At 47.1% G+C, this 24,653-nt stretch overlaps 1 protein-coding gene across 3 annotated transcripts; it reads left to right on the top strand.

The window, feature by feature from the left end:
* The first annotated feature begins 1,656 nt into the window (after window positions 1-1,656).
* On the top strand, window positions 1,657-18,750 carry GFI1 (growth factor independent 1 transcriptional repressor). 3 transcript variants are annotated; one of them, XM_039483108.1, is made up of 8 exons: window positions 1,657-1,760; window positions 2,253-2,383; window positions 6,130-6,369; window positions 7,088-7,294; window positions 12,925-13,340; window positions 13,431-13,568; window positions 15,442-15,607; window positions 17,374-18,750. In XM_039483108.1, the coding sequence occupies exons 3-8, from the start codon at window positions 6,255-6,257 to the stop codon at window positions 17,550-17,552; spliced, it is 1,221 nt and encodes a 406-aa protein (XP_039339042.1). In that variant the 5' UTR covers window positions 1,657-1,760; window positions 2,253-2,383; window positions 6,130-6,254; the 3' UTR covers window positions 17,553-18,750. The 3 variants fall into 3 exon arrangements, with proteins under 3 accessions (XP_039339042.1, XP_039339043.1, XP_039339041.1); XM_039483109.1 differs by having other exon boundaries at window positions 1,744-1,760; window positions 2,300-2,383; XM_039483107.1 differs by lacking the exon at window positions 1,657-1,760 and adding an exon at window positions 2,484-2,661 and having other exon boundaries at window positions 1,787-2,383.
* Window positions 18,751-24,653: the final 5,903 nt, after the last annotated feature.

Below are 24,653 nucleotides of genomic sequence, written 5' to 3' on the forward strand. Positions count from 1 at the left end.
TTGGAGCTGGGCGTGTAATTCTCAGCTCCAGTTGACATACTGGCACTAGCTCTTAGTGGGCTAGTGCATTAACAATAGTAGCATTGCTGTGGTGGCCCAGGTGGCAAGGGCTAGTCGTGCTGGATACAAACCAGCCTGGATCCCGTAGTCAGTGCTCAGCGTGGCTGCCGCTCGGTGCTGTCTGCACCACTGTGACTACACTACTAGTTTTAGTGCACTAATTTGATGAGCGCTATCTCAAGTATGTCTGCATGAGCTGGGAAACACACCAGTAGCTCCCAGTGTAGACGTAGCCTTAGGCTTCTAAGAGAGTTAGGTATTGCAATGCTGAGTGCAGTGCCTAAATACTTTTAAAAATCTGGGCCTTGGTGAAAGTCAGAAATGATGAGTCCGCAGCACATTCTTGGAATTATGGTCTCCTGACCCTGTGTTTTATAGCTACTAAAATCACACTGGCTTTGTTATTCCCTCTTGGTTGGTTTCAACACTTACTTATAAAATTGGCACCATGCATGGCCTTCCTTGTAATTTAATCTACAAAGGCTAGAGCAAGAGAAAAGAAGCCCTGATAACATATCAGTACACGGATGCACTGTAGAAAACAGCTGTTCTTAGCACCCTGGAACTTTCTGGCAGCAGTGAAAGTGTTAAGGACAATGTGTCGGCCTTAAGTTTGGATTTCCTTTATGTCACAGCCTCAGCATCATTGAAAAGGTCAGGCATCTTCATTTGTTTGATATTTTTGTCTTTAGTTCTTTGGAGATTGTTAATGATAACACTTTGCACACACGGTAGTTCAGCTTTCATCCCAGGATCTCCAAGCACATCACAACCATGAACTCAACCTCACTACACCCCTTGTCACCTACACAAATCATTCATGAGTGTAGAGAAGAACCTGTTTAGCAACTGGTGTAGGTGCACGGGGCAGTGCATGAGAGTGGTTCTGGATGTTCTAAGGAGGGATGAGAGGCCAGGTTCCAGCAAGTGGGGACCCAGGGTACACCCAAGCCACTGAAGGCCATGGGAATCTTTCTATTGACTTCCTTGGGTTTTTAGTTAAGGCTCTGTGGAAGCTCATGAGAGCTTCGGTCTTCCTCCATCTTTGGCAGCTCTCCCAATTCTCCAGCTGTTTCTCTCTTCAAAACACGAGTGTCAGCTCTGTAGTGCCCAGTGTTTGCACAGTCTTGACTATTTCAGCGAGGACCTTCTCCCCTGAGCAGCAGGAGTCAGGGAGTGGGGTGCCCCATAGTGTCTGTGCAGGTTGGAGAGCTGAGCTCTCCATTCGCAAAAGCCGCAGCAGCCTACCCTTTCCCCTCCAGGGTGTGCATTTACTCTGCCTCCTGTGCACCGCAAAAGAAACCGTGTACCTCAGAAGGGCCAGACCGAAGCCCGGATTTAGGGCGCTGGGATGTGTCAGAATTCAAGACTAGCTCAGGGTGAGAATTGTGTCAATCAATTGTCCCTTCTCTTTTATAATGAGAGGAGCCAACAGCCCAGATCGGAGCACCCGCAAACTTTGGGGAGCGGGGCAGGAGCGCTGCAGTGGTTTGAGCCCCTCTCTAATTTTAAAGGACGTTTTTCCTGCACGAAGTGAGTAAAGCGCTGCTAAATTGGATAATAACGGTGCACTCGCCGAGCTGTGCTTTCCTCCGCCCCTTCCCCACTAGCTCTGGTGACTTCAGGTCTGCACGCTGCGTGCAACAAGCGCCTTTCTCACAGATCCTTTCTAATTTAGCAAACTGACCACCGGAAATTAGGTAAGGAAGGCTGCTCTAAGGCAGCCGTTTCCCGAGTGTGTGTCTCTTGCCTGCGGTGTTTGAATCACTCTGTAGCTACAATAACCTCTGTGCAAAGGGGGGGGCAGAGAATCTCGCCTACCTCTTCCATATTTAACCATTACCTAAATCCAAAGGGAAATGAGCAAATCTCTAGGGTTGGGTGTCACGGTATTTTCAGCGCTGCTGGGTGTATTTATCCCAAAAGAGTTTCCACAACAAGTTAATTCTAGGCTAGGGAAGGGCTCCTTTGTACAATGCTCTGCCTTAAACCCGATCCATAATACAACCCCCGTCTAGACTGCCCCGTGGGGGTTGTTGAGCCCTCCCAGGACCGGAGGGGGGCTGAGCTGAGAGGTTTGAATTTCCCTGAAAGTTTTGTGTCAGCTCCTCCGAGCACAGTCCCCAGCCCCCGCCCCCCCCTTTTTGAGTCAATCTGTGTTTTGAATCTGTGACCTGTTCTCGTTGCGGAAGTTGAAGAGGATCCAAGAATAGTTCAGCTCGCTGTGTGTAATTTCTAGAGCAGAACCCCGAGTGAAATGAAACGCCCTATTGCAGAATGACACTTGGATGTCACCCCGGCGAACCCTGCCAAGCTGAATACGGTAAGACCTTTTCATTTAAGGAAAAGAGAGAGAGAGAGAGAGAGAGAGAGAGAGAACCCGGTGTTGATTTGATAGGTTTTTAAACGCATTTTTGTTGCAGAAGCTCCTAACGCTCAGGAAGTGGAATTTGTGGTTTTGGGGGCTGAGCTCTGAAGGAGTTGAGAGAAAAAAAAAGGGCAAAGTCAGACACCAGCTCTCCTTAAGGGAGGCTAAATTTAAAGTCACCTAAACTAGCAGCCTGTGTGGCACAAAGCTGTCTGCAGCCACGCTTCCAAATGGTAAGCAGCTTTCCTTGTCTTGCCTTGCGCCCCTGGCCGGCGGGGGGAAATGTCCTGTCCCCCTTGGCCCGCGGGTCTAAGGACAAACCTACCAGCGCTGTTCTTTGCTCAGCCCCTGCCCCGAGCCCCGAAGGGGAGGGGAGGTTAGACACGCGTCTCCCCTGGGGCAGAGGGCAGATCCGCTAGGAAAACGGACCCCCCCCCTCGGTTCCTCCCCAGCAGCCGTACGAAGCGCAGGGCGTGTTGTGGGAGCGCCCGGGGCACTGCAGGGAAACGGACTCGGCTTTGCCCGGCCCTCCTGCGAAGGGCTGAGAGTGCCCAGCTGTGCGGGTGGAGCTGCTCGCTGCCTCCCTCCCTCCCTCTGCCTATGCAGCGAGGAGAACAGTTAATAACAGCCCGGCGACTGGGAGCGGGGAGAGAACATGAAACGAAAGCACGTGGCGAATAATAACCGTACATGGCCCAAAGATAAAACGGAGCCCGAAATGTAACAGGCTGCTGGAAAGCGAGGCCTGCGCCCTCGCCGCATCACTGACTGGCCCCGGGACAGGCTCGGAGCCTGACATCCAGGGGTCCGAAAAGCCCGAGCGCGCCGCCAGCATCACTGGGGAACGTGGGTCTCGCTTTGATTTCCTGGCGCAGCGGGAGGGAACAGCGCTGCTGTTGGCTAAACGCTCCCCGAGTTCCTGCCATATGTTTCACTTCCTTGCGGGTGGGTCGGATAATGCCAGGTGGGTTTGGGAAACCGTGTTCCCACATATATTGGCTGAGATTATCGGCCATCTCAGAAAATTTGGCCTTGGCTTTCAGCAGGGAGCGCAGATTTAAGTAGCAGCCAGAACTGAGATAAGGAAACCGATTTGTCTTGTTCAGAGAAAGCAGCGAGTTACTCTAACAAACTGGAATCAGGCAACGAAGTAACTTTCCTTTCCAACGGTGTGTGGAAGGAGTGCGCGGAAGGACAAGAAGGGCAGTGTGGACAGCCCTGGGCGTGCACACGTGTTGGAGCGCACGCAAGGAGCGAAGCTGGGGCGTGCTACCCATCACACAGACGTGCCCAGGCTTTTGGAGGGAAAAAAACAGAAGTTGAGATTTTTAAAGTGTTTGAAATATTTTTGAGGCCCCCTCGGCTGCGGTGTTAGTGAATCAATAGAGGCCAGGCTCCTATGGCTCATGATAAATATGTCAACAAATTTATCAAGCCACTTTGATTTTTATCCCCTTCCTTTCACAGTTAACAGTGCCTCCTTCTCAAGGATGAATTAAGGAACAGGTGGAACAGGGGAGAAACTCTCCCACCAGTTTCTAGCAAACAGAACGATCTGAAAATACTGTAGCGAAGAGAACAACTGCTTTTCGGGCGATCCTGTCAAGAGAATCTCTATTTTAATGTACAGGGGATTAAAAATGATCCCACTGAATAACATTTACTATATTTGTTTACGTCTTTTCGATGGCAAAAAAAAATGAACGAGGCGGAATAAATATTAAAACACCTGCGTGAGCAATGAAAGGCGATCGATTGATTGCTGGTATTGCAAATTACAGAGCTGCCTGCTGAAAAAATGTATCTGCAGCAATTGATTGGTTCCGCTCTGGGCCCGGCCCTACCAGGGTAAATGAAATCAGACAGGACCTCTTTTAGCTGTTCATAATAAACTGAAGCCATTAGAGGAAAACCAAACCCAGATTAAATTAAATGCCGCGTGCATGACAAGATCCAACGTCTTCCTTTCTTTCCTCGTAGAAAGCGCAGGCTGGCTCCTTACCCCAGGCGTGGTGAGCCGGCGCTGGCGGAGGACAAACCCGCATTAGAGCTCAGACATGGGCTATTTCTCTTTGCAAAGTGCCGAGTACAGTTGTTGTGGCAGCCCAGCTCTGAGGCTCTATGAGTGACAGAGCTGATGCTGAATAGCACACCCGTCTGTTCGTTAACCCCCTGACTCCGGAGACCCCAAAGGAAACCTGTAAACAGATTTTCTCCCCCAGGTGTCTTTTCGATCCAAGTGTGTGGAGAGAGCTCGGGTTTTCATGTTACAGTTAAAATGTTTTTACAATGTTATGTATTTGTTAAGTTTATTCAACAGTGGATATTTGAGCTAGGACCGGGATGTACCACGATACTCCGACAGGGATAACTCTCAATTTTGGATTTTGTTTGTAGATTTAATTACACTCCCTCCCGCCAAGCAAATTAATCCCATTTACACTGATGTCGCCGAAAACCCTTTAGCGGACAGTCTCTGGTGTCGTTCATACGTGTCCAGTTTACATGCAATTGTTACATCGTTTCAGAAAGCGTGTTGTCTCCGAGGCGGCTACGCTTTGCTGCTGATTTGTAGCTCTTTGATCTAATGCAAATATGAAGAGACCGTCCACACCGAATCGTGTCTGGCGGGGACTGTTAACTGAGTAGGGGGAGGGGTAAATGAACAATGGTGATCTCACTAAATTATCCAGAGATCAGACAGCAGGTTGAAGGCTGCTGCTCTCCTGACTTCCCAGCAGCAGCAGACAGCAGGCGCGTAGCTGGCATTTCTTTCCTGATGTGCTTGAATAAACTTTCCCTCTCCCAGTACTCAGTATCCAGGACCCTCCTTGGACTGATGCGCAGCAGGACAGAGCAAGACACCGCTATTTTCTGTTTGCAATTTACCCCCCCCCCCCAAAAATCAATCTGATACAAGCTATTGCTTGAGAGTCTCTTAGAGGGGAGAGCCTGCAAATGACCCACATTGTTCCTGCGCCGCTGATGAGCTTTTAAAATGTTTACAGCCATGCAAATTATGAAAACATTAAACTATTGTAACTCAGGCATCTCGCAAAAGTTTGGTCAGAAATCAGTGTGTCGAGCTATTCGTTATTATTAGCATTCTCGGGGCGAATGCGCGCACAGTGATATTTGTGGGGCCTTTCAATCTCTTGTGTGAGTGGTGGATTGGCTCCGTTTCACCTCGGTAAATTGGCACACTAAATGATCCGCCTCGTTTGCACTGCCTGGGGAGATTGCTCCCGTGTGAGCTCTCCAAGGTGAGGATGGTGCGAAAGGCGCCTAGCGTGTTGTTTCTCCCCGTCTGTTGCTCAACAAGCCGCAAGCAGCCCCTCTCCCGCCAGCCCACCCTCCTGATGAAAGATAGGAGGAGAGGACTGCGTAACGCCCTTTGGAGTAACAACAGCGTGAACGGGCAGTGTCGCTCCTTCGCAGCGCGGCGGGTTTGATTTCCCAGCTGGCTGGAGACACCTAAGAAACGACCCCCCCCCCGCCCCCCAAGCCGATAGCCCCGTTTGTGGCTGATGCGTCTGGAGATGCGTTGTTTTGAAACCACCTGTCTGAATGCCACCTGGTGAACGGAGCCGTCCTGTACGCATGCTCCTCCCCTGCCCCGTCCCCTCGCCCCTCCCCGCCCTGTCCCGATTCCCAGTCCCCCCGGAGATCCCTAACCAATGGCTTGTCAAATCTCTCTGCAGAGCACATCCAAGGCTGGGGATTTAAGGCGATTCACGGGTGGCGCTGCTAGTGATTTGGGGTGTCTGGGGCGCGGACACAGCCGCGGAGAGCGACAGGCGCCTCGAGGAGCAGGAGCAGCCTCACCATGCCGAGGTCGTTCCTGGTGAAGAGTAAGAAGGCGCACAGCTACCACCAGCCCCGCTCTCCGGACGAGGACTGCAGCCTGCGCCTGGAGAGCCTGTTGGCTCAGATCTGTGCAGGTAGGGCGGGCACCTGCGGTCAGGGGCCGCGGCACTGCAGCTCCGGGCACGGCGTGCAGCGGTACAGATGGAGGTGGGGGATCAGAGCCTGACCTGCGCCAAGGGGGCTGTGCCAGGTCATGGCAGGCAACCACAGAGCCCTGGGAGGGCGGGCAGGGGGCTCGGGGAGCTCGCGGGGCAAAGGCACGCGGCCCCGGTGTGTGTGTGTGTCTGTGTCTGTGTGTGTGTCTGGTGTGCAGGGACTGGTGCTTGTAGCAATGGGGCACTGGGGAGGCGGGGTGGGGAGATGCGGCCCAAGGGCCAGGGGATCCCAGCGACCAGGTCTCTGCCCCGCGCCTGCCCCTTGCCAGGTGCCCGCCCAGTACTGGGGGAGCTCAGCGCCTGGCAAGCGGCAGCCGGAGCTGCAGTCCAGGGGCTGCCCCCTCCCGCCCCGAGGACCCCGCTGCCCCGGGCTGGTGTTTGAATGGGGACCCCTGGCAGCCGGCCCGAGCCCAGCCCCGGCACGGGCCGAGTCTGCGGGTCTCCCGGAGAAGCAGCGGGCCGGGGCTGAGCTGGGGGAGCGGCGGGGACAGAGGGAGGCGCCGCCCGGGTGCTGGGGCAGGGGCGCTGCTGGGCTGCCGCAGGGGGACGCTGCCCTGGCGGGGGGCGGGGGCCCCGCGGGCCGGGATCTCCCCACCTGCCCCGGGGTAAGGGCCCTTCTCGCCTCTGTCCCCCGCAGACAGTAAGATCCCGGCGGAGACGGGTCTGTGCAGCTCCGGCCTCCGGGACCCGGAGCCCCCCCGGGGCCGCGTCTCCCCGGAATCCCACCTGAGCGAGGCCGTGGATGGCGCTTCCGATTCGGCTCCTAGCTGCGAGGGCAGCGTCTGCGACCGAGCGTCGGAGTTCGAGGACTTCTGGAGACCCCCGTCCCCGTCCGTGTCGCCAGGTAGGGCCCGGAGCCGGCACCGCCCGCGGGCTGGGGGCTCTGGCTGGGAGGGGCGCGGCTGGCAGCCCAGGGCCAGGGGCCGGCTTCCTCCCCAGCCTCTTCTCGGGGAGCCGCCGTCGGGGGCCGTCCCAGCCCAGGGAAATCGGCCGGGCTGGAGAGTGGCTGTTTTGGGATGATGGGGGCTCCTGGCTGCAAACCGTCCTGCCGGATCCACTCCCGCTCAGCACCGACCAGCACCCATGCAAACGCAGCAGCTGTCGGTTGTGTTACCAATGTGCCTGTAGCTGTTAAGAAGAAAAAGCCTCCACTTTGTGTTACACTGAATCCCGACAACCCCTGTACATTGCGTTGGGTTAGAAATGAGCTTCCCTGCGCATCTTACTCCAGTGTTAAACATGCACCCAGAGAGGTATTTTAGTTTACGGAGTGCAGCATTCCTGTTGGCTTCACACAGAGCAGGATCTAGCCCGGATTGAGCACGGGCACGAGTGGATATAGAAGAATAATTTGACTGAAGAGCCTTGAAATATTGAAGAATGCAAATCACAGGAGTATAACATTAGTTTTGTTGGTGTCTAAATGTTATAGGCTGCTACAGTGTCTCTGAGTTTGCTTATATGATAGATCGGACTGCGCTAGGGGATACGTGTTATGAAAACTAATAAATGTAGATGCACGGCTATCTATACACCTATAGTAAACATAAGTGTGTGTGTGTGTGTGTTTGCATTATCTGTTAGATACTTTCCTAACTCCCATTCAAGTTATTTCTTGTTTCTTGTCTAAAGAGGGATTTTTTTCTTTTCTAAAAATGCATTCCTGAAAAACAGATGAAAATAATGACGGTCGGATTTAAACACCCCAAATCCAGGAAGCTCACACTTATAGCTACAGCTCTGTCTCTAGCTCCCTGGTTGTGTCTTTGATGTGGCCGGGGCAGTGGGAGAAGATGCAGACCTGACTTTGGCTTGAATACTATCTCATTTAAAAATACAATCGTGTCGTTTTATAACAAAAATAACAAAGCTTTTTATTGCCTCCGTTAAAAAGCTGCAGCTGAAAAAAGACAAAAGTGTGTGCGTGCATAAACTCGGTGCAAAAAGCAACAATTTCTGTCGCTGGAAAGGAAAAAAATTGTCTCAGCTTTATAAAATCAACAAACCCCCGCAGACAAACAAAAACCTGTTCCTGATTTTCATTCCTACTTTGTCCCTGTAATGTCTCTGCATAGCCACGTCTGTATATAATAGGGGAGCAGCTCTACATTTTAAAAGCCCCCAGGGTTTGATTCAAGGCAAATAAAATGGTACACACGACAAAATGCAGGGATGAAATTTGATCTGGTTTGCTTAGTTATCTGCATTCTAATTAATAATAACAATATAATTAACAGTAAATCCTCTCCTCTCCCCCCATACTAATGGCTTCTGGAGAGGGACCTGTAGATCGCGCCCCGGCCGCCGTGTGTACACATGCGGAGCGTTGCTGTAGCCGTTTTGGTCCCAGGTCCAGATATGAGAGGCACAAGGTGGATGAGGTAGAGTCTGGTGAGCGAGACAAGCTGTCCAGCTTACACAGCCCCGAAGCAGAGCTCTGTGGACGCCCGAAAGCTTGTCTCTTTCGCCAACAAAAGACGGTCCAGTAAAAGCTATTACCTCACCCATCTCGTGTCTGTAAACATGTGGACACAGATCGCGGGAGAGACAGTCTTCACTAGATCTGCGCTTAGCTTTTGGTTCACGATTATTTTTCCCCTCCTAAAATTCACTTGCCTAAAGCGCTTCATTTACTGTGAGTGCGTCGAGGAAGGTGCGTTCCGAGCGAGCGTCTTAACAAAATGAGATAATCTTTTATAGCTCAAACTGATTATGCGATGGGGGCATCAGTACTGGAGGGATCTGTCCCCGTTACATTCTTAACGAACATATCCTTGGAGTGAAGTGGGGATTGCAGGTGTCCCTGGCATCCACTGATCCGACCCGACAGGCGTGTCCCCTAATAATGCTGCTGAAATCGTTACACTGAATACTCCAGCCAGCTTGGCATCAATAGAGAGGCAGGTACGAGCTGGCTGGCAAGCCTGAAAGCAGTGTCAGGACAGCAAGCTTCCTCCCACCAATTCTTTCTCCTCAGTCCTCCCCCGCCGCCCATTCCCTCGCCAACTTCTCTGTCCCAGAAATCTGTAAGACAATTGAAGGTCTAATTAGGTCGCGGGGATGTATCGATACAATATTTTAATTTTTCACGGCAGGATTTATTCTTCTGTGGAAAGATCGTTGCTGTGCTTGACAAGTAAGAAAAGAGAGAAACAGCTTTTCTAAATGAAATCCATATAGGGCAGAGGCACTGAGAGTGTGTATATAGACGCAAACGCTATAGAATACATATGCTATGTGCCTATAGTGGAATAGAATATGATTCATGTTCGTATTCCATGTGATCTGCAAAAAGAATATATGTATTCACATTTCATTAGTGTGTAAAATTAAATCTGAATATTGTATTTATGCCATAGTAATTTGCATAGAGTAGATTTATTTATAGTATTACTAATAATATTTATAAATACCATACATCTACCGTATTTATGCAAATTACTGCGGTATATAAATACATTATACCTATAAGCTCTCTTTATATGTATGTATGTAATAACACCTGGCCATACATATTCATAATCTATAACCAATTAATTTAAAGTATATTAATATATACTATTAAATATATAATTGCTATTATATTTGCATATCTTTCCCAGGTATAAGACTCTAGCTAGGAAGGCAGAAAGATAGGGGTGTGTGTTTGTGTGTGTATCTTTGTGTACATAGAGTGCTGCCTATTCATTTATTAGTTCAGTCATTTAGGGCTAAAGTCCCACTAGCCCTTATGGGGGATGGGCTCTTCCCCTCCCTTGCATGAACTATACAAAGCCCGGGCAAAATTGCGGCACCTGCGCTCCTGGGGGAGCCTAAACGGTCTAGGGACTGGCGGGTGGAGGGAAGGCGGGATATGATTCTGCCTAGGCACTGGCTGGGTATAGGGGAGGGAGCAGATTGCACTGCTCTTGGTGCTGGGAAGCGTTTTAGGGCAGAGAAGCAGTGTCACCCCGCCCCACCTCAGGGCTGTGCCTCTGTGACTCCCTCCAGTCCTTAGTGAGGGTGTGCTCAGTGTGTGTGGTGCTCTGCCCTGGCACCTGCACTCATAGGAAGGGTGTGTATCTATGTGGGTGGGACTCTACAGGACTGGTCTTCACTACCCAATGTTACCACATCCCTATTGCCTACTCCAAGGGTTCAAAATCAAAAGTCATCCCTTTCTCCCACCCCCTAAAAATAAAGAGACTGGCTTAAAAATCATGAGATTTTAAAAATAAGGCCCTGGGGGGCGGTATTTTGATTTGCCTTCTAGTGCTGGAGCATTGAGGGGTCATGTTTTCAAGCTTTCCACCCCAACCATGAGTGTCTGAAAATTACTTTAATAACAGAAAGAAAGCTGAAATGCTGATGAAATCACATCCTTCCGGAAGCTGGGGCTTTAAGAGAACCAGCAAATACTCTGAGACTTGTGATCAAATTGCAATAGTTGACAACACTGAGACACTGGTTGTGAAGAACCGAGAGAGCTGACATGTTGCTGACCACAGCTTTGCAGTCAGTGCAGAGCAGGACAGACTGTGTTCACCATCGTGTCAGCATTTCAGACCCATTTTGTATGAGTGAGTGTGTGTGATGTGTGTGGGTATGGGTATTCCCACACAAAAATCTTCCTTATTTTGATGGGAGGTTTCTAGACTGCATATGCCACCAACATAAAGTGTACAAAGCAAGGGAATAAGAGCAAGTCATTCAGTGCTCCATCTCCACTCATCAGTTTCCTTTTCCATCTCAGCTCCCTCCTTTACAGCATTCATAGCCACATATCTTCACCCTCATCTTGGTGTGTCAAGGGGGTTTTGAGAGAGTGTGAGGCTGCCTCTGACTGGGGATGTGAGGCGCCACGGGAGTAATTGTGGATGTAGAAGAGGGAGTTTGCAGGAAGAGGTGTTTGGCTGAAGGAAAGGTGGAGTTGTTCAGGCTGCCTGAGGTAATGAAGCCAAATGGCTTTATGTGGAGGCATCAGCATGGGAGAGTGAATTAAATACTCTCCACTGTTGCCTCTTCTTCCTAGTCCATAGTGTAGCTATGCTGTGGAAAGCCCTTGATACACAGATGCCTCAGCACAGAGACACTCGACTCCCCCTGTGCTGCTGGATGGTGTGATGAGGAGCCAAGGCAGTGGTACTCAGGGAGCCCTTTAAGGTCCAATGTATCAGGGCTGAGATAGTTGGGTTACATCTCTCCATGTCTCATGTCCTAGCTCTGAGCTACATGCCCCACGCCTATTTCCTCCCCGTCTCCTGGCACATCTCTGTTAACCCCCGTTTCTCAAAAGTCCCACTTGACCAGCCATGTCCTCCAAACCTGGCTCTCCCTGCTCAATCCTCATGGCCCTCTGAAGCTCATGCTCTTTCCCAGAGCCCATTTCTACATCCCTGCTGCCCATCTCCCTCACCAGGGGTATGAACAGAACTGCTGGCTCAAGTTAGAGCTGGCTGGAAAATTTTGGCAAAGCAGAAAACCCAAAGCATCTCAAACATTTTTGTTTTCATATTCTTGGCAAAAACAGAAGTAAGTGATGGATCTGAGCCCCAGCAGTCTGTTGTGGTGCAGTTCGTGTAGGTTATGACCAGGAAGGGCAATCACTCTCTTTTGTGTCTTCAAATTTACATGTGGTTTATGCGCATGGTTTTCATATTATTTGTCAGGGCTGGAGTTTGTGAAGTTCAGAGTTTTTGGGGCCCATGCTTGTTTCACTAAAGGAACCTAGAGAAATGTGAGCATTACACATCTCCATTTCAGCAAGAGACCATTTAAAAATGTTTCCTCTGCAAAAGTGAGAAATATTACAGAGATAATTCAACTGTACTCTACAGCCTTATGGTGCCAAATCTGGAGACTAATTCCGACATTAAATTGGGAAACAGAAGGATTTCAGTTCTGCTAAAAGTGCAAAACGCAACACACCTTTAGCTGCTCCTGGCATGTCCATAATGGTATGTGTAGGAGAATATGAAAAGTGTTATATAAGAGCTAGGCTCATTATTTATTTATTTATGATGTGTGCTTTACATTACCACCTAGTCATTCAGGCCAAAAATTTCAAATGTAGCCATTAATTTTAGGTGCCCAGTCTGAGGCACATATTGGGTATGTTTTTCATGGGTGCTGAGTACCCAGAACTCCAGTCAAAGCCAAAGGGAGATGCAGGTGAGCAACATCTGTGAAAATCAAGCCAAAGGTTCCAAGCTGGCCACCCAAAAACTGAGACACCCCAAATGAGTGGCCATTTTTGAAAAGCTGGCTTTGGCAGCGTGTGCAGAGTGTAGCAATGAATGCATTAAGCCTATAGTGCACTATGCAGGGTAACAGCCCCCTCCCGCCCCTTAGAGGCAGCCCTCATGTGAGTGAGTGTGCAGCACTGATAGGTTTCTGGCTTTGGAACCTGTGTTGGGCTTCTGAGGTGCTACTTTGTGCCCAATGGGTGGTGGCTATGAACCCCACTAATCGCTCCCTCCTCTTGTGTTTCCACAGCGTCTGAGCGTTCTGTCTGCCCCTCCCTGGATGAGGCGCCCCCATTCTCAGTGCCCTTCAAGCCGTATGCATGGAGCACCCTGGGCAGCTCTGAGCTGAGGCATTTGGTGCAGAACTACAGGCCCTGCCCAACCCTGGAGCGTAGCTCAGCCCTGGGGCTCTTCTGTGAGCGGAGCTCGGAGTCTGCCCTCTTTGGTGCAGACTGTGGCTCAGCCCTGAGACTTTATAGTGACTTCAGCTCCCCTGGGCCGGGACTCTTCGAGCGGCCACCAGCAGCAACATCCGGCCTCTATGCAGAGGCCCAGCCTGGGCTGCAGCAGGAGAAAGGCCCAGGTGGGATCAAGGTGGAGTCAGAGCTTCTGTGCCGCCCACTGCTGATCAGCACTGGCTCCTACAAGTGCGTCAAGTGCAGCAAGGTAGGAACCGAGCTCCCCCACTCCGGTCCTATCCGAGCCCCTGCCTCCTCATTCTAGCCTGCCTGACCCCTGTGTGCTCTCTCCCCTCAGGTCTTCTCCACCCCACATGGCCTGGAGGTGCATGTACGCCGCTCGCACAGCGGCACCAGACCCTTCGCCTGTGACATGTGTGGCAAGACCTTTGGCCATGCAGTCAGCCTGGAGCAGCACAAGTCTGTGCACTCCCAGGTAAGAGCAGGGCAGGCACATTGGTGGGGGCATGCAGTGCTAAGGCAGGTAGCCAGGGCCATCGGTACAGAACAAAAGAGGCAGCTGAGGCAACTGAATGGTGGTAGATGGGCACTTAGGGTGAGCGGGCCATGGTGCAGGAAGGCACTCAGGGTGAGGGAGTCAGAGAGGCATAGTGGCTTTCAGAGGAAAGAGAGTGCTGAGGCTGATGGGGGCACAGTGGCAGGTGGGCTCTTGAATGAGGAGAACATGGTGACAGGTAGGCATCCGGGATCCAGGCACTATAAACACTGAGAATGAAATTAACAAAATATAATACATACCAAACTTCCTCCACATTTCCCAGGCCCTATGTTTGTCTGTAATGAGCTATGGACACCTATGATACTTTACAAATAAAACAACCGTTCATGTCACTCTCACACAAAGTCAGGGCCTTGCAGCAGGATGGTGGACTTTTTAGCAGTTAAAGAAACTCATTGTCTCCACCCTCCAGCTCTCCCCCCTCTCCCTCCTTTTTAGTTAGAGTGTGTGTGTGTGTGTGTGTGTGTGTGTGTGTGTGTGTGTGTGTGTGTGTGTGTGTGTGTGTGTGTGTGTGTGTGTGTGTGTGTGTGTGCAGGGAACACCTGAATACCCAGTCGTGTGTAGAGAGCAGACTTCACCCATCTCAACGTGATCTGAGTCACACACAAGAAGAATGGTCGTTAATTTTGGTAGGAGGATTTGTAACTTTTTCCACCTGCTGATATTGTACCATATTTTCCCTTCACCCACTCACTTGGCCTGACAAATCTTCCCTCCCGAAGTCAGCTTCAGGAGGACAGAGTTACAGAGAGGCTTGTTTGCTGTTTTATTTGCAAGTGAATGCGTGTGCGACTGCAGGGCGTCTGAGGAAGGGAAATATCGCCAGTTAAACAGTGGGAAAAAGGGCAATTCAGTGTATTCAAACCCCGAGGAGGAAGCATTTGGGGCTGAGCACAACAAGCAAATGCTGCCTGCCAACTACAGACTTAAAGCAGACGTGTCTGAAAAGCATAACATGGCCTTGGAGGAGGAGAGTGAGTGCTGGGAGAAGAGAGGAGTGTGTGGTAGGGGAAGAAGCACTGAAGGCAGAGAGGATTTTGTGATGGGGTGTCTAGAGAGGGAGCATAGTGAAAGGAGGAGAGGAGTGTGTGATGGGGTGTCTAAGGATCTGACAGGAAGTTGAGTGGAGGGAGAGGTAGTGGTGGTTCCAGTGTATGTATTTTGATTTATAAAAATATTAACAACCAAAAAGGCTCTGATCTTAAAGCCCGAGGCACCTTTGACCTGAATGTTGATGAAAAGTAAATCTAGCAGCAAACAATAACTGCCCAACAGAATTCAACCCAATCCAAAAGTTCCCCTCAATGCCTCACTCTCCCAGGTCCTCAGCACTGTTAAGATGTCAGGTGGGGTCCTGTACCTTGCAATGTCATTAACCTAATGCCCCACTGTGCTGTACTGTGGCCATCAGGCTGCTCAGCGAAGTCTCACGGCTTCTCCACTGGAGCCCCCTGGCATGTGCACATTTCTAGTGCAAAGTCTGGGGCACCAAAGTAGCTAGTCTCACACAGTCCCTTCGTCTGGAAGAGCCATTCCATTAAATCACTAGGTCTGAGTGGTGCATAGAATTGGGAGGAAGGTGAATTTATCTGACTGTGAATCAGGGATGTGTTTTACCAAGTGGGGCAGTAATGCCAAGGTTAGTGCCTTCACTGGGCCTAGTGGATACTGGGGAGGAGGATGTGGTTCCTGGGATGGGGGTGTTTGTTAATGCACTGGCAGGCTAACTGTATTGCGAAGAGATCTCAGGAGTGGCATAACGGGGTGTGTGTCTTTCCTCTCTCTGCAGGAACGCAGCTTTGATTGTAAGATCTGCGGCAAGAGCTTTAAGAGATCTTCTACCCTTTCCACCCACCTGCTCATCCACTCGGACACCCGGCCCTACCCCTGTCAGTACTGTGGGAAACGGTTCCACCAGAAATCTGACATGAAGAAACACACTTTCATTCACACAGGTCAGCCCTGCTGCAGCTGGCGTTCAGCCCCTATTAATTAGAATAGATTCTGGAGAGGAGATTCTCCCCTCCCACCAATCCAGTCATCTTCAGCCAGACCAGTGCATGCAGCTACCTCTGCCGGGCCCTTGCCCCACCGGGGTAGCTCACACTGTGGAAACCCAAGCAGAGCAATGGTGCAAAGAAGGGAAATTTGAACTTGGTTTCATGAACAGCCTCTGTTTAATACCTGAAATCCTCACTGTCCAATCAGTGTTGCTTTAATAGGATCCTCCCTGTGGTTATTCAGAAGGGCTTCTCTGTAAGATGATTTGTAGAACAATATATTCATTTGGCCTTGATTTAGAGCTATGGCCCTTGGAAAATGACAGGTGAATCTGAGTGCTGCATCTCCATCTGCATAGCCTGCCACTTTACAATAGCAGCAGCAGCAGCCTCCTCCTCTAGATTAAACACTAAACTCAAGGGCCCAGGGTCCAACTCTCAGTCTAAATATTTACTCAGAGATTATCTATCTATTGGGCTTCCACCCGGACTTTCCAATCAAATGGTTGCAGTCTGGCATATAATGGGAGGAGAGGTGCATAGTTCTCAAGTTTCATTGTTGATGATAATGAATATGGAAATTAATACACTGCAGATAAATTACTCAAGGAAAGCATTTTTCAAAGAATGTTGTTGAAAGAGGCAGAAGGTCTTCTCAGGGATCTTTAAAAATAAAGCTTCCCTTTCAAACTGCTAGCATCATGGATTTAAATCATAGAAAATGATAGTGATCTGTATATACATATATAAAATCAGTGCTGTTTGCCAAAATATTTGACTTTCAAAAAGGTCACAGGTGGTTGTGAAAAACAAACTTAAATCTTATTATTATAAAGTTGTCTCACTTACTCCAGTGTAATTTCAGAGTAAATCCATTGGCTGACTTAGAATTTGTCTCAAGTTGAGACAAACTAAACTTTAGTGCAGGGGTAGGCAACCTATGGCACGGATGCTGAAGGCGGCATGCGAGCTGATTTTCAGTGGCACTCACACTGCCTGGGTCCTGGCCATCAGTCCAGGGGGGGGGGGGGAGGTTCTGCATTTTAATTTAATTTTAAATGAAGCTTCTTAAACATTTTAAAAGCCTTATTTACTTTACATACAACAAGAGTTTAGTTATATATTATAGACTTATAGAAAGAGACCTTCTTAAAAACATTAAAATGTATTACTGGCAGGCAAAACCTTAAATTAGAGTGAATAAATGAAGATTCGGCACACCCCTTCTGAAAGGTTGCTGACCCCTGCTTTAGTGGCTACATTTGAAAAATTTGGTTCAGCTGAACCATTTAAATAGTAAAATGGGATGGGGGAAGAGAAGAAGAAAGACAATCATTTTTTTTTAAATTGGACTTTGTTGGCCAAATCTTTGGCCAGATTTTAAATCAGCTGATCGATTTACTCTGGAGTTACACTGGCATATGCGAGACCAGAATCTGGTAACATACATTATTGAAATGAGACATAGGTTGAAGTCCTGTCCCCACTGAAATCAAAGGGAGTTTTGCCATTAACTTAAATGGGGTAGGATTTCACCCATAGTATTGTCCCAGGGAGAGTGACCCTGTTCTGTGGTCACTTAGAGATGACAATATTGCAGCGCGGTAATCACTTCAAAGTGTGGGGTGCATTGACTATGGCTAGTTTGTCCTGGATCTGCCTGGATGTTATGTTGATTGTCTAATATGGGGCCTGCCCTCTTTATCCCCTTCTCCTTGTAGGTGAGAAGCCCCATAAGTGCCAGGTGTGTGGGAAAGCCTTCAGCCAGAGCTCCAACCTCATCACCCATAGTCGTAAGCACACTGGCTTCAAGCCCTTTGGCTGCGATCTGTGTGGCAAAGGCTTCCAGAGGAAGGTGGATTTAAGGAGACATCGGGAGACACAACACGGTCTGAAATGAGACCCAGCTGCAATACAGAAAGCACCTACAACACTATGTGAAGAGACTCCCTTGCTTCCCTGATGGCCCTGAGTCATGCCCTTTAGCACAGACCCTGGCATTACTTTTTGGGGAAGGATCTCAGGGAGGATAGGATGGGACACAGCTTTGAAAGTTCAACCAGAAGGACTCTGAAAGTGGATCTGAAAGGCTGGGCTTTCTCTCTCACAACACTGGAAAATAAATGTTTCCATCTGAAACCTGAAGCTCCAAGTGTGGATAAGCTAGAAAATATCGGTGAGCTGGCAAGTCCTTCACCCATGGCAAAGATGAATCCCTTCATCTTTTTATTTTTGAAATTAACTTGCAAGGAAACAGAGTTTACATGATAAACACACTGAGCTGTTAGGTAATGTTATGGAAAGTGCTTGCTTTTGTTGAGTTTAACTGTTAAATAGGTTTATTGACCAGTCTCTGTCTGGAGGGCTTGTAGTGGAGGAGCTGGACTGATATCTTGTGGCTTTCAGCACCAAGGAATCAGCTTTGGCTTGGTTCTGATCTCACTTACACGGGTGTAAATCGGCACTTACACTACTGTAAAACTAATGTGAGAAGAGAGTCAGGCCCTTGTCTCCTGTCCTTCCAGCTCTCTCTGTCTGTCTGTATAGACAAGGCCTGGCTGGGTGAGTGTGTGTGTGTGTGTTAGGAGTGGGGTTGCTTGTCTGAAAAGGTTGGGATTTTGCTCTACATCAGTTGGGGAAGGAGAAGCCTATGAAGGACTCAACAGGAAAAGCCAAAGCACAGAGTAATGCCTTATAACTAGGAACTCCTGAGAACAACAGATTGCCCCTGACTGAAAAGAACAGGACCAAATAGCAGGCACAGGCTTTCTGTCCAGAATGACCACCAGCACCAGCACTCTGGGTTTGATTATAAATAACTGGGAAGTAGCTAACAAGTTACTTGATAGACTTGTTTGTATATTAGGGTTTTTTATTTTTATTTTTAAATGCTGCCATGCCGAGGCTGGGCAGGAATAATTATGAACGTGTAATTGATTGAATTTGCCTTAAATGACCCTGTGTGTACCTCAGTGGAAAAATATGCTGTTTTTACTTTGTTGGCAGGATTGTAAATGTCTTTATTTAGATTTTATGGAGTGTCTTATGTTTATTGGTACATATTTATTGGAATAATGTTTTAAATTAATAAAGTATTGAGGATCCTCTATAGTTATTTTCATTGAAGTACAGAAGTTTAACAGAGTTAGGAAATTTCACTTTTTATTATTATACAACATTGTATAAGAACATAAGAATGGCCATACTGTGTCAGACCAAAGGTCCATCTAGCCCAGTATCCTGTTTTCTGATGGTGGTGAATGCCAGGTGCCCAAGAAGGAATGAGCAGAACAGGTAATCATCAGGTGACCCATATATATTGCGATAGGTGGGCATGGCACTTTACACATGGGACAGATTTTCAAAAATGCCTTAATAATTTAAGAACCTAAGAGACAGGGGCTTAGGAGCATACGTCTCACTGAAAGTCAGTGAGACATAGGAACTAAGACCTATATCCTCAAAGGTATTTAGGTACCCAACTCCCATTGAAATCAAATGAGACTAATGTTCTTAAGTCACTTAGGCCTTGCAACCGTGAGTGCAGCAATGCCTGAGTACCTTTAAAAATCTGCACCTAAGTTACAGATTCACTTTTGAAAATTTTACCCATGAGCCCTTTCTCACAGAGCTGTCAATTGAAGGCCCTCTCCTGAAGCACATACATATGTGAGTAAATTTACACACAAGTAGGCCCATTGAACTCAATCAGTGGGTCTACTCAAATGCATCAAATTACGTGTATGAGTGCTTTCATAGTCGGGGCCTTTATTAAGCACAGAAAGACATGACATAAAGGAACAGGGTCACAGCAGGCCAGGTGGAGATGGGGAAGGGTATGCACAATAAGATTCTGTAATTGTACATTTTGGTAATAGTTCATGTAGGGAGGGATACTCAATAAGCTTGCATATATGGAGATATACCTATCTCATAGAACTGGAAAGGACCTTGAAAGGTCATCAAGTCCAGCCCCCTGGCTTCACTAGGCAGGACCAAGTACTGATTTTGCCCCAGATCCCTCAGTGGCCCTCAAGGATTGAACTCATAACTGTAGGTGTAGCAGACCAATGCTCAAACCACTGATCTATCCCTCTCCTGACAGAGCAGCTAATTTTTAGAGGAATTGTGGGAAAAGGGGGCTTTGGGAAGGTATTTGAAGGAAGAGAGAAAGAGGTGATATGGCATACAGGAGCCAGGAGGCTAGTCCAGGCATAGCAGGGAGCACTGGAGGCAGCACTGGTGAGAAACAAAACTATGGAGAATGAGGTGTAGGCTGGATGTAGGTGACAAGAAAATATTTTAAATTGGCTTTAGAGGAAAACCAGTAAGCAGATGTTGAATGGAGGCTGGAATATTGCTAAGTGAATTAACAGAGGGGACTCGCCTGCTGACCTCAGATTTCAGTTCCAGCAGAAATACTCTCTGCTTTCACTCTTCAGAAGGATTCTTTTCACTCATGAGCAGACTCTCCATTGTCAGAAAGATGACTCCAAATTAAAGCACTTTAGAGCTCCCCCAGTGCTTCAGGCAGCCTGAACCTTCAGCACTTACCTTGATTTGGTTGATGGCAAATGCAAGTTTTAGGTACCAGGTTGCAGCATTGAACTAGGATGCAGGGGCTCTACCTGAACAATGTCTAGCCAGGGACTAATGTTGATAGAAGGCTAGCCTAGCCTAGCCGAGAAGTAAGACGGTCAATCCTGGTAGGCTAACCCAAGAGCCTGAAAAGTGTAGGGATCTGGTACTTTTCAAAGGGAAATACCATGAACTAATTGAAAAATAGGTTTCTACTTAAAATTTCCCGCAACCTATAGACCAAATCTAGAAGTCCTTATTCAGTCTTTACTCAGGCATGTGGCCCATCACAACCAGGTGGGTTTTACTTGTGAAAGGACCAAGTTAAAATTAAGCAATTTCACCAGGATTCAGAATAGTGACAAATTCCCTCTACTGTGCATACAATTCTGGATTCTTTACCAGGGATTCCAGTAGGAGGTCTGCCCTTGACTTCAAAGAAGCGCAGGCTCAGGTCCATAAAGAATGACAATTTCAAGGCTATCTATTTGAAACAAATGGGCAAAAATAACTTTAATAATAATCTAACTGGTGAAGAATCAGAACAAATTACTGAGACTGTTACAGTGTAAATTTGAAGATTGCAAATATCTGTCTTAATGTTATTACTTAGTTCCATTAAAAATGTATTATGCATATTACATGATTCATTATTCATGAAGCAGGTTCCAGACCTTTTGTCTGCCAGCGTAACAGTAGAAAGGGTAATAGGAGACACCAGAGCACACCTTTGTTTCTCTCTGTAAATTTTTAATAACACCTCCAGCTAACCAGTTGGTGAAGCTCAGTGCCTGCATGAGAGTGGAAAGGCAGAGCTGTCTAAGAGAAGACTAAGCCTTTCAGGAGTTAATTTGCGTTTTTGTTCATCCACACCAGTGATGATTAAATTACCTATCGAATGTGCAGAGCTATCAGGCTTCAAGCCATTAAAAACAAGGTGAATTTAGCTGATTGTTTTAAAAAACGTGGATGGAACAACTGAGAAAAAAAAATCTACCTCCTTCTTGCTATTATAAAAATACTTACTTCTGACAAGTTACCTGATTTGTTAATTAGCCACCAAAAGCTGTGTTGAGTGGCCAGTAACCACACCAATTCCTTGGGGTAAAACTGCTTTAACCAAATCAGTTAGCAGGATCAACTAATTCAGCAGGAGGAAATGAAGCAACTTTTATTAAGTTCCACCCTGATGTCTAGGATAGCTTGACATTAAACTATAAGTAGCAGCTATGGTTTCTAATACAGCGAGTTTCCAAAAGCAGATAACACTCAGATTCTATTTTAGCTCATGTAAGTATAAGGTCAATTCTTCCAGGTCTTGGGCCTTACTCAGGCAAAACGTGCATTTAAGCCAGTGGGGTTTTTCCCTAAATAAGTACTGACAAATAGCCTGCAGGACTTGAGTAGTAATGTGTTTGAAAGTTGCACTTTGGTTAGAGTAACAATAGCAGAGTATTCTTAGTACTTTCTTGCTTTGTTGATATATGAATGATCGCCACCTTTTTTAGTTTCTTCCAGATTTAAGATAAACTATACATTAAAAAAAACACCACCACAATGCCTTTTGGGTTGTATGGACCAAATTAATTTCTGGCAGAACCCCATTGATTTTAATAGGGTCACACCAGAAATGGATCTGGCCCTTATTTTTGAGTTTGGGTCTTAAAATCTGGATTTATCTATCCAGAGTGAAGCATAACTCAGCAGAAAGCCCTCTGAGAGGTTCTGCTTTAGGCTGTGATTCTGGAATGCACTTAAGCATGTGCATAAATTGCTATGAAGTCAATGGGATTTATGCACATGCTTAAGTACTTTCCTAGGGGGAGACCACACGAGTAAGATTCTGTCAGATTTTTAGTATCAAGGCCTGAGCCATGATCAGACACTAGTAAGAGCCAAATCCTATGTGTGCCTTACAAATCTTGATTTTAATAAGGTGACTTTTGAGCAAATTTAGTTCTCTTTTGATTTTCCACCAGGCAAATAGCTGTTATTCCCATTATACATAGAGTTTGGGTCAATGTGAGCAGTAGAACAACCCAAACAAGTTCAAGAGACAAGCCCATGTCTACAGTAACTGTATTATAAGGAATCTAAAGAGAAAGAGCTAGAGTTTTAAAGGTATTTTAGGAGCATACAAATTCATATGCTTTTGAACATCTACTAGGCACCTATCTGCAGCTGTAGGTGCCTAAATACCTTTAAAAATCAGGCCATAAATTTCAGTACATCTGATGGGTCTTTCTCACAGCAGCTGGCTGTATATAACATCTATTGAATATAAATAATGAGAGTATAAAAGTTTGGAAAAAAGCTTTATGGATCATAAAACTGCCTGCCACACCTTGTTTGAGCCACATTGCATGGCCTAACAAAGATTAACCTAGAGTTCATGAACAATCTTTCCAGAATGGTAAAAGCAAAACACTTTTTGTATGTGATTGCTCTTATAGTCTCAGTCTTGCCTGAGCTATTAGTTTGTAATGAAGACGATACCATAATACAGATAAATGAAGGAAGACACTAGAAAGTAATCTGGGATATTATGAATTCTCCCTCTCCTCCCTTCCCCCTGTCAATATTCTCACTCAGCGTCTGACAAGTAATTGGTGTATACGATAGATGAAACATACACACACTTAGATGGGCTGTCTAGCTAGCTGGCATACAGCCTTGGCTTAGGTACCTTATTGCCAGCAACTAGACTTGGAATTGGAATTCTCAGACACCATACACATCATAGTAGGATACAATAGTTTATTTTTTTACATTTTCTGTCTTGCGCTCATTTTTATTTATGGTTTCACAACGATTATGTTCATCCTGACTGAATTGACAAGCAAACACAGGGGGAAAACTGGATGACAATATAATAGGGAAAAAAACGGAAATATCTGAGTAGCTTAAAGAGAAAAAAGTAGAGAGACAAGTTAACTTGAGAGCAAATGAATCAGTTGGGCTCGCTGGTATGTAAATGCCTGCGTTATAAGAAAGCATATGCATTGCTGTGAGAGACACAAATAATCACTCAAATTCAGGAGTTAAAGAAGCATATGGTATGGACCAGATCCTCAGCTAATGTGAACTGTTGTAGTCAATGATCAATACGCGAATTAGTCCACACTGATTTTCACTAGCTGAGGATCTGGCCTGTTATCTTCTGACCCATTTAAATCCTCACCTGTTGAATTCCCCACTTTTTACATTTTCATCACTGCTTCTCTTTTTTGCCTCTTCATGTGAAATAAAATGAAATTAATGGATATATGTTTTGGGAAATTTGGGGAAAAAGAGACACTGGATGAAAGGCTGATATAAAAATTAGAATGAATATTAAGAAAATCAAGTTCAGTGTTTAAGGTTTTAACAACGCGGGGGAATGCCCTATATAGATCACCTAAAATCAGTGAACCAAACATATTTTGGAACGACAAATCTTTTTAAAGAGCAAGTCGGACTGCACTGGGGATCGGCCATAAGTTTGCTGCTGTTTGTCATATTGATGGACCAAATCAGCAGGAAGATCCCAAAGGGACAAGACGAGACGCTGCTATATGCAGACAATATAGCAATAAGAAAGAAACAATAAACCAGTGATATGACCAGCTATAATGGCATATGACAACAATGAGCATGACTAAAAAGGAGGTCACATGGTCAGTAAAGGTGCCACAGGAAATTGGACATAGAGGTTAATGGAGTGAGACTAAACAAGACTGATCAGCTCACGTACCTTCATAGGAGGGCTGTGGAAGATGTCGAGCTTGAACATGAGATACTGTCTAGACAGGGGAGTGCTGGAAGAGTGTGGAATAACATCTCAGGGGCTCTGTATGACAAAGGTATGCCACTGAGCCTAAAATCCTGTGTAGAACAATGGTGCACCCTGCAATGCTATATGATGCAGAAGCATGGCTGATAAAGAGCTGTTAGGTTTGATGCCTACAGGTGTTTGAGATGAGACATCTTCATGCCATAAGAGGCGTTACATGAAGAGACAGATTTTGAAATGAAAGTATTAGGATGGAAGTTAATGTCCGTGATATGGCAGACAAAATCCAGGCAGTGTGACTTGACTGGTTTTGACACAGATGCAGAGGCTGAATGAAAGGACCTCGTGAAGCTAGGAACAGGTGGTAGGAAAGAGATCCAGAGGAAAGTTGAGGAAGCAATGGATGGATCGCCTCAGAGAAGATGGTAAGCGGGTGGACCTTAGTGCTGCCTTAGACAGACAAAGATGGCGGATACTTGCACGACGACCCAATCCCAGTTGATGCGATAAGGGGAAGATGAAGATTAAGAAAACTGAGCTGTTTCATGTAGCCTGTTCCAAACAGGGTTCTTTGAACTGTCACATTGCCCGTGGTAGCATGACGTATGTCATAAACACTGGCTGTCTGGCAACTAATTAAGACCCGATTGT

The sequence above is a fragment of the Mauremys reevesii genome, linkage group 8, assembly GCF_016161935.1.
Source record: "Mauremys reevesii isolate NIE-2019 linkage group 8, ASM1616193v1, whole genome shotgun sequence".
Taxonomy (NCBI): Eukaryota; Metazoa; Chordata; order Testudines; family Geoemydidae; genus Mauremys; species Mauremys reevesii.